At 55.1% G+C, this 9,276-nt stretch overlaps 1 protein-coding gene across 4 annotated transcripts in view; it reads right to left on the bottom strand.

Moving 5' to 3' along the window:
• Window positions 1–2,572: 2,572 nt before the first annotated feature.
• The window catches only part of SUSD4 (sushi domain containing 4), a 121,421-nt gene continuing 114,717 nt past the window's right edge, over window positions 2,573–9,276 (bottom strand). For 3 of the 4 annotated variants that reach the window (XM_067729668.1, XM_067729666.1, XM_067729667.1), the window contains exons 7-9: window positions 9,125–9,269; window positions 5,970–6,352; window positions 2,573–5,010 (exon numbers count right to left, since the gene is read on the bottom strand). In XM_067729668.1, the coding sequence (XP_067585769.1) occupies window positions 4,982–5,010; window positions 5,970–6,352; window positions 9,125–9,269 (557 nt within the window). In that variant the 3' untranslated portion in view covers window positions 2,573–4,981. The remainder of the gene's footprint in view (window positions 5,011–5,969; window positions 6,353–9,124; window positions 9,270–9,276) is intronic. The other variant, XM_067729669.1, reaches the window with a different exon arrangement.

Genomic DNA, 9,276 nt, shown 5'->3' with positions numbered 1-9,276 from the left:
GCACGGCCAAAAAAAAAAAAAAAAAAAAATCCAGGAAAGAGCATCTCACCCTGTCAGAGCTGGAAGAGCTCCGAGACCATCTGTTCTACCCTCTCACAGTACCGCTGAGGAACCGGAGGCCGGGAGGGTCCCCCATCCCCCAAGACCCGGTGGCACCCTCAGCTGGGTTCAGATGTCCGGGACTCCTCGGCATGCCTCACAAAATGGAGCAGGCCTGCAGCACACTCTCAGACCTGCTCATCTACCCCCATCTCACCCCAGCACTTCCCTGCTTCACACCTTCTCTGACTTCCTGTTCCCCGAAGGGAAACACCCGCCTCCTTAACATGGCACCAGGCTTCCAGGGTCTGGTCCTGAGTTACGTCTCCAGTCCCTCCTCACACCCCCGCTCCAGGCCCCGAAGCACAGAACTACTCTCCCATTTCCCACCCCCCAGCCCTCCTCTACCTCCCCGCAGGCCTGTGCTCCTCTCCCCTCCCTTCCCCGAGCACCCCATTCAGCCTGCTCCCAGCTGGGCTGCTGTGCCCGCGGGCAGCCCCCGAGAGCCCAGGTCTGGGTCCAGCGTCCTTAGCTTCGGAGCTCTGGGTTTGTATCTGCCGGTTTCCCAGTCCTTATTTCCACCGGACTGGAGAGCGCAGACCCGGCCTAGCCCATAGCAGGTGGTTAATAAATATTTATTGACTGAACAGGGTCTATAAATATTCTTATGGGCTCCAAGAAGACAGTATCAATCTCCTTCCCCCAGGCTCCATCCCATCCCCCTTGCCCCAAGCTCTTAAAGCATCTGCTCGTGTTCGGGTTTCTTTATCCCAGCCTCTCGGAGGACCGGGGACCAGAGTTCCCGCAGGCTCTGAAAACGTGGATGAGGCACTAAACAGGGCAGGTTGGGCTCCTATGCAGGTAGCTGGGCCCTTCTCTGGCCACTTAACACTGTGTACTGCAGGTACCCAGGGACTGATTTTCCAGCCCAGTGTGGAGACGGTACACTGCCTGCCACAGCAGTTCAACGTGGCCCCAGGGACGCTGCACGCTCTGTGTTAAGCTTTACGGTTTCAGTGCGATCGTGCTCAGCAACCGCCCTCCCTGACAGGTAACCGCTGCTCCCCGGAGCCCTGTTCTGTCTGCCAGAGCGGGCATCTTTCCCTTGGACTTCTATCACCTTGGAAATGCATGGACATTAACTTTTACGCTTTAAATTCAAAATAGACAATAAAATTAGGGGAGCGGGTTAGTGTTAATCTACAGGGCTGCCTGTGGAGGTGATCTGAGCCCTTCAGAGTCCTTGGAGGAATTTCTGAGGTTGTCCTGCCCTCCCTGAGCAGAACTTTCTTCAGCACTCAAGAGAGGGCTATGCTGGGAGGGAAGGCAAATGCCCAAAGGATTGACAACTTCCCTCTGCAATGGAAAGCTTGGCTTGTGGAAGCCAGGGAGGTGCTCCTGGCAAGAGGGTCTGGGGGAATAGGATGGAGCATCTCAGCCCGCCTGCTTGGGGCAGTCCAACCAAGCTTTGTCTACAAACACTTTGGAGGGTGGTGGGGACCAAGGCACGTCAACGGCGCCTAGAGCTGCACTGAGTAAATCACCCATGTGACACCCCCTTTCACAGTGGGGAACAAGTGGAGAGCAGCGGCCATTTGTCAGACGCTTACTGTGCGCTGTGACTTACATTAGCTGTCATCCTCACTACAGCCCAGCGGGGGAGGCAGAGGTAAACCATCTCTAGTGTCTGCATGAAGAAATTGAGGTCTGGGGCGGAGGGCAAGAACTCGTCCAAGTGCACAGCCCGTTAGTGGCACAGGCAGATTTTGAAGCAGGTGATGGCCCGTTCCAAAGCCAGGGCTCTCCCGGGATGCCGCACCACTCTGCAGGGGTTGCCTTGGGACCCAGACGTCCTGGGAGGAGGGCTGCCTAGCATAGCCAGGTGCGGAGGGAGGGAGCAAAGGAGCAGGCGAGGCCTCCAGGCCCGACAGGCTGTGGCCTGTGAGCCTCTGCATGTCATTCCCAACCGTCCAGGTCTGCTGTGTGCCCGGGGGCAAAACGCTTCTGCAGGAATGCAGGAGGCAGTCCCGTCCATGTGCCAGCTGCTGGGATGGCTGTAATTAAGTGGAAAAGGCTCTAAAGAGCCCACACCAGCCAATCACAACCTTGCAATTAAAACAAGCTCCATGGAAGTGAAGTGTGAAGACATCCTGTGACTTCTGCCTGGCGTGCGTATGACGGGGAGCCGGTCAGCCGGAAAACTGCTGCCCTGCAGTTCTTGCTAACAGGCACTTGTGTAAACACCTCAGGCTGACGCCTTGGAACACCCCGGTTCTCAGCACGCTCCTGACCGTTGCCCTGGAGATGCCTCCCTCTCCCAAAGCAGAAAGCACTTTAGGCGGGGAAGGCTCTCTCCATCCAATTCACAATACAGCCCGGTGTGTTCTCATCCCTACTAATTCCTGGGGCAGGGTGAGAATGATTCTCTTTATACCCAGAGGGCCCCCAGGACTGTTACACGAAAAGAGCCAGAAGCATGACGTGCTTGGGATAGCATGAGGAGGTTTTCCTGCCACAGAAGCTCACGATAATGAAAAAAAAAAATCATGGCAAACAGTATTTGTGACTGAAACTCTGACGTGGCCAGACACTAAAGGGACGGAGGGGAGGATCCAGGTAATTCGGTTGGACCTCGTCTCTGTCACTGAGCAGGCATTTCCTTCCTACCAGCCTCTGTGCTTAGAACAGCGTTGACACTAACACCTGGATGTATGTTGCACCTGTGCTACCTGTCTCCCAGGTGTGGGGGGCTGAAGAGGCATCCCTGTGCTCGGCTCACATGCTGCTGCTCTCTGCTTTGGGAGAGCATTTTCTGGAAGGAGGCGAGGCCAGCCCCCAGAGACAGCCTTGCAGGCTTCTTTGGTGGGAAATGAGGCACTTACCTGGTGGTCTCTGAGACACACCCTCCATTTAGAGGGAAGGAGGGGAGGACAGGTGTGGCGTGGAGAAGAGCTGAGACCTGCCCGACAGGCACCCCGGGAAGGCTGCTGGCGGCAGGGGGCAGGAGGCAGGAGGGTGTGGGCTGCCCACAGTGAACTGTGGACCCCGGTCCCACCCAGCCACCTATGCCGTCTGTCTTTCAGCTGGCCAGATGGAGTTTAAGCATCCCTGAAAACCAGCTTCCGGCACTAAACAATGTTACAATTACCAAACACCTTTACCCACTCGCTCAGCTGTTGCTGCTGGTGGCCCCGCTGCCCAGGGCATCGGGCCGGGCATGCCCTTTCCTGTTCCCTCCCTCCCTCAGCCTCTGGTTCTGGTCCTCCGCTGTCTCCATCCCCTGGGATCACTGCCACTGCCCCTCCCTGCCTACCCAAACCCATTCCACTATTGAAGCCACGCTTCAAACTGTCATTTTCTTTTTAATTTTTAATCAGTCTGTGTCGAGAAAAAACAGGATTTGATCAAGCTTCCAGCCCTCACCGCTCTATCAGCATAGCAATTTTGTGGATCAGAGTTTTGATTGTATTTGTCTAAAACCCAGAGGAGAGTTGGAATCAGCTCCACAGATCAACATGTATTCGAAGAGACACTCCAAGACTTGGGAAATGTTTTTATCAATCGTTTGCTTAGGAACGACACCCAGTGGGCCCCGGGAGGGTGCGGTGCGAGTGATGGATGGACAGGTGGGTGAGACAGCCGGAGGCCTGGGAAGCAGGAGCGAAGGGTTGTCTGTCTTCGGAGGCTGCGGACTTCGCAGGACAAAACAAAAGGGGGGAAAAATCCAACCTCACATTTTATTTGGAGGGGGAGGAATATGTTTTCAGATACAATTTCTGTTTTGGAAAATTAAATCTGTCTGAGTTTGGCAGCGGGGGCAACAACCCTAATAGTTAACTGGAGATGGGCTCACGACTCAGATAAATTGTCAAGTGGGATCTTTTAAAAATGCCGAAACAGGGCTTCCCTGGTGGCGCAGTGGTTGAGAGTCCTCCTGCCGATGCAGGGGACACGGGTTCGTGCCCTGGTCCGGGAAGATCCCACATGTCGCGGAGCGGCTGGGCCTGTGAGCCATGGCCGCTGAGCCTGCGCGTCCGGAGCCTGTGCTCCGCAACGGGAGAGGCCACAACAGTGAGAGGCCCGCGTATGCAAAAAACAAAACAAAACAAACAAAAAAAAACGCCGAAACAAAACATTACCTTGGTTACTTCTCCACCATGAGATGCTATTTGAACACACTCTGACCATGTGTAAAGTCACAAGATTTAGCCAATGCCGTGGATCTGTGTGTTAGACCATGAATACAAATACTGATGATATTTCACCAAAGGACAGCACGGAGGACAGGAGCTCTACTTTCTGAAGAAATTTCCAGAAAGCCGAGTCTGTCTGAGTCTTTCTTTTCCTTTCTCAGTGGAACCGCCACATCCCGCTTTAGTCTTGCCTTGAGCAGAGTTGTCCAGCCCAAGGAAGACTGTCCAAAGGACACCCCAGAATCTTCCTTGGGGAGCCTGCAGGGGGCGCTCTGCTACTCTTCCAGCAGCTCAACACAGACTTCCTGCAGAGGCTGATCCATCCTCATTTGGCGTCCAGAGACAGTTGGAAGCAGATTTTAGAAGCGATTTACATAATGTGGCATGCTTTCAGAGGAGGCGGGTAGTACTCATAAGTCAGCGGGATGTGGGATTTGGTGGGATACGCTTGGAACCGTCTGTCCCATGTTCCGCAGCACAAGATGCACTTAACACCTTCATCCAGGACCACACAGGGTCTCCCTCCATCCTTTTTGTTCCTCACCGGTCTTGGTAAATCCTCAAGTTTCGTTTAAAAGCACTGCCACTGCCACTGTTGAGTCCGAGATGTACGATGTGTCACTGTCCCCATGTTGATAAATTAGAAAACTTCCTCCATCCCCCCCAAGCTCTGTCCTCCAGAGGCCTCACTCCAAAGTACAAGGTGCCCATCCCCAAAGGGGCAGCAGAATCATCGGGACTTTTTCCAGTTATGGATCTTCTTCCATTAGAGGGATCTCTGTAAAAGAAGAGATGGTTATTATACTAATACACCGGAAAACACCGCAAAGATCTGGAATTGTGAGCTTTAGCAAAATGTCTACAGTTCCTACACATCAGCGAGAAGAAGAAAATGCTAAGTTCCAAGTAGCAGTTAACAAGCAAATAAACCAACTCCTCTGTACAACGTTATTTGCTGGAAAATCTCATACTCAGCTCATAAAAAATAAACGGTTAGGCTTCAACCATGCACCCTAATGGTCATACCAACCGAAAGGTTACAAGTTCAAGTACAGAGAGGCAGGGTGGTACTGGAGAAAAGGAACTCTATGAGGAACCAGGAGACCCCCGTTTCCATGTGCTTACTGCTACTTACTGTCAATATAAGCTGGAATGAGTGCTCTCATTGGTAAAGTGGTGCTGGTGTCCCCTTGCCCCGGGAAACACAGCCCTAATTAGTCTGATGCAGTTTTACTATCTTGCCATGAGCTGCAACCTGCCTTTCCTTGCAGTAGGCACATACACACCTTTTACTTCACCCCTGATACACATAACCTGTATGTACCCAGAGCTTCTCCAGGGCTGGGCCCTCGTGCCCGCATCTGGGTCTTCCCTTTTAGCACGTGTGTGTTACCTGGATCCCAAGCACCACTTTCAGAAGTCCTGCCTAATTAAGGGAGAAAGAAGAAAACATCCTGGATCGTACGGATGCTGTGAAAACCAAGTTCCGCCCACTGTGGGCTTTCTACTTTGGATGGCTTGGTGCTCTTTTATGCCTCCAGAAATTTTAGTTAATGGGCTCATCACTTGTGAGATGATGATCATTTCTTCCCATAACCGGCCTTGCCCACGGCCTCTACATGCAGAGAGATCAAGATGCAATTTAAGCCGAGTGAGACGGTAGCACTGATTTGGCCCTGAGCTGGGAGCAGGGTGGGGCTGTGCAAGGGTGGCCCGGGCCTCGGGGCAAATGCTTACCATCTGCAATGTCAATGCCTGGGCTGGTGGATGCCACCTCCCCCGCCGTGCTGGGAGCTGTGTCAGGGTTGTCGGAAGCGGGGCGGGTGCCCCCTTGGCACGTGGGAGGTGAATACAAACTCTGGAGCAGCTCCGAAGAGCCTGAGACGCTGTCACGGGTTCCTGACTCCCCCGGGCCCGTGTCCGTGTCCCCTGAGCCGGGGTATGCTGGGGGGCTCTGGTCGTCCACGGGTAAGGGGCAGCCCTGGCCCACGGAGGACAGGTACCCTGGGGCTAAGGCACTCAAGCCGCCACTCACAGCCTCGTCATAGGACGGGAGCATGACGGGCACGCCGTCTACCACCACGAAGTCGGGGTCGCTGCTGGAACTCCTGGGAGGCCCCCTGTGGAGAGGAAAGTGGTGCTAATCTGTCAGGTGACAGGTCACCCCGGGAACGAGGCCACAGTGCCCCCCACTGCAGCTGGGGTCCTGGAGGCTGCGGAGCCCTGGGAGGAGGTGGTGCAGGAGACCCAGCCTCCCTGCCCGGTCCCCTCCGGCAGACGCTGCGTCCACCAGGGCCACACTCTGGACAGGAGAGGTTTTCTCCTCCTGCTTCCCTCCTGGCCTCTTGCCGCCTCTGGGCTCCAGTATCTCCTCATCCTTCCTTTTTCCCCCCATTGGACCTCTGGCCTTGGCCTTATGGTCATAAACCTGAGAACAGGGGACTCTGTGGCCCATTCCAACCGAGCACCCCAATGTGCCCCTGCAGTGTCCCTGAGGAAGCCTGTTGGAAACGGAACAGTACCATTAAAAGCTTGGGACACCGTGGACCCTGATGCCCCTTTCATTTACCCCTGTGCTTCACATGCTTCGTGTTTGTTTTCTGCTACGGTATAAAAATCACTCACTTTTAGTCAAGACAGAAAAACAACAACAACAGAAAAAAAAGGAACTCTGAACACCATCTCACTACCTGTTCCGGGTCTGTGGGCTCACAGCCACCCCCCGACCCAGCAGCCACCTGAACCTAAGCTCCGCCTGTGCTGCCCAGAGCGGGGGTTCCCTTACGCTGACACACACGCGGCTTGCAGGATCTTAGTTCCCCAACCAGGGATCGAACCTGGCAGTGGGAGCTCCAGGTCCTAACCGCTGGGCCGCCAGGGAATTCCCTAGGGACCATTTTTAAAACATCTTAATATTTAGTCTCTATCCTGGAAACTTTGTTCCCAAGCCTATGTAGAAAAATAGCTCCACAGGCCACGTTCAAGTGCTCCAGTGTACTATAAATCACAATATGTAGTTCAGCTTTCTCCTTATAACCCTTAGGTCCTTTCGATAGTCTAATTGCTCAATGATAGGACATGGTCCCTTGACCCATAAATAATAACGGGGAAGACAGAGAGAGCGGATGGCAGGTTGGAGAGGAAAGAAGATTCTGTCACCTCAGCTGGAGCTTGGCTGTGGCCCCAGGATGGTGTCCGCACACTCTGGGCCTGGCGTGGATGTAGGCGCACACCCACCCCCGACCTAGCACACTTTCCCGGCTGGGAGAGTGGGGTGCTTGCAGGTTGGGGGGCTCCTGCCGCCAGGTGGGGGCATTGCTACGTGGGATGAGGCTGTCCTGGGGGCGGGAGGTTGAGGGGAAAAGGTGCGTGGTGCTTTCTTCAGCAGCCCCGCCTGCTTCCCAGCCCTGCGCCTGGCTGGGAGTGTGAGAGGCACGAGTGAGTTTCCTGGAGGGCGGAGTGGGAAGCGGTGAGTCCCCGGCAGACGCCTCCTCCACTAAGCAACACGCTCTTTGCCAGAGGCGTGGTACACACGACCCCGGGGGCCAGTTTGTCCCTGTGTCAGAAATAAATGCTCTTTTCTGAAGCATGAGGTCCCCAAATGAGAAGACTCTGACATGGGCACAGGAATCCAAGGACGTACTTGATTCCCTTGGGAGCCCTGGCTGCTAGCATCCTATGATGTTCGGTGCCCTGACTTCCTTTTCACGTTCACAAACTTATCCCTGTGCTTTCTTTTTTTTAAAATAAATTTATTTATTTATTTATTTTTGGCTGCGTCGGGTCTCCGCTGCTGCGTGCGGGCTTTCTCTAGTTGCGGCGAGCCGGGGCTACTCTCTGCTGTGGCGCGCCGGCTCTTCATTGCGGTGGCCCCTACCGTTGCTGAGCACGGGCTCTAGGGCGCATGGGTTTAGTCACTCCGCAGCATGCGGGATCCTCCCGGACCAGGGTTCGAACCCGCATTCCCTGAATCGGCAGGCGGATTCCCAGCCACTGTGCCACCAGGGAAGCCCATCCCTGTGCTTTCTAAATGACTTCTCCTTCCAGGAACAGTGACCTGCCAGCAGCAGTGCTGGGTGGCTCTTGGTTCCGAAGGCGCTGGTGTGCTCGGTTCTGGGCAAGGGGCCAGCGTCGGAGGGGCAGGGCCACAGGCTGCCCTGGGCACTGAGAGGACCAGACCGCCTCTGAGGGACTTTGACAAGCTCCTCTCTGGTGATGACGACAGGGAGGATGAAGACACTGACCCGAGCTCCCCTGTGCAGCCCAGGAGGATGGAGACTGCCCCCCGCCCCGCCCCCGCCCTCCCACAGGTCCCACTCCAAAAGCTCAGACCCTACTTGGAGGCAGCAGCTCACCAGCCCTGTCCTGGCTTCCCATCCAGAGCCTCTTCTCCTTCCTGAGACTTGCCACGGTTTTGCACACCGGTTTTGAACCTCTGTTGGGTCACGCACTTTGGACCTTGTCCCTAATTACTTCTGTGTATTTCTTACCCTCCCTGTGGCCTGGAAGCTCCAAGGTACGTAACTCTAGAGCTGCAGGCACATAGTGGGCAATGGGGGGACCCCTGGGGGTGGGAGGTGCAGGGTGTGCAGCCCTGACTGTGCTCCCCTTCTCTGCACCCCCTACAATGCCTGCCTCGAGAATGTTTATCCCGGGAAGGAGGGAGATAGGGGCTTACGGGTGGCGGGGCAGAAAGAGGGAAATGAGTCTGTCTCCAGCTTGGTGTTCTGACCCCAGACACCCCAAAACCTCCCAGGCGAATGTTTTTGCTTTCTCCCCTATTCCCCCTTAGAAGCTCAACTCTGCACTCATCAAGGCTGACCATCCTTTCTCCTTGCTGCCTAAGGTGGCTGCACTGAGCCTGACCCAAGGCGGCCATGGGCTGCACTGACCTGGGGGGAAAGTGGGCCTTGAACTTGGTCTGGAACATCCTGGCCAGGATGACAAGCAACAGCAGTAGCAGCACACTGGTCGCCGTGAACGCCACGATCTTCCACGTGGTCAGGAGGGTCTCGTGGGTGCTGGGCCACGTTTGCTCTGCCGT

Source organism: Pseudorca crassidens, chromosome 2 (assembly GCF_039906515.1).
Source record: "Pseudorca crassidens isolate mPseCra1 chromosome 2, mPseCra1.hap1, whole genome shotgun sequence".
NCBI classification, from domain to species: domain Eukaryota; kingdom Metazoa; phylum Chordata; class Mammalia; order Artiodactyla; family Delphinidae; genus Pseudorca; species Pseudorca crassidens.
This window is presented reverse-complemented; position numbering and strand designations above follow the sequence as displayed.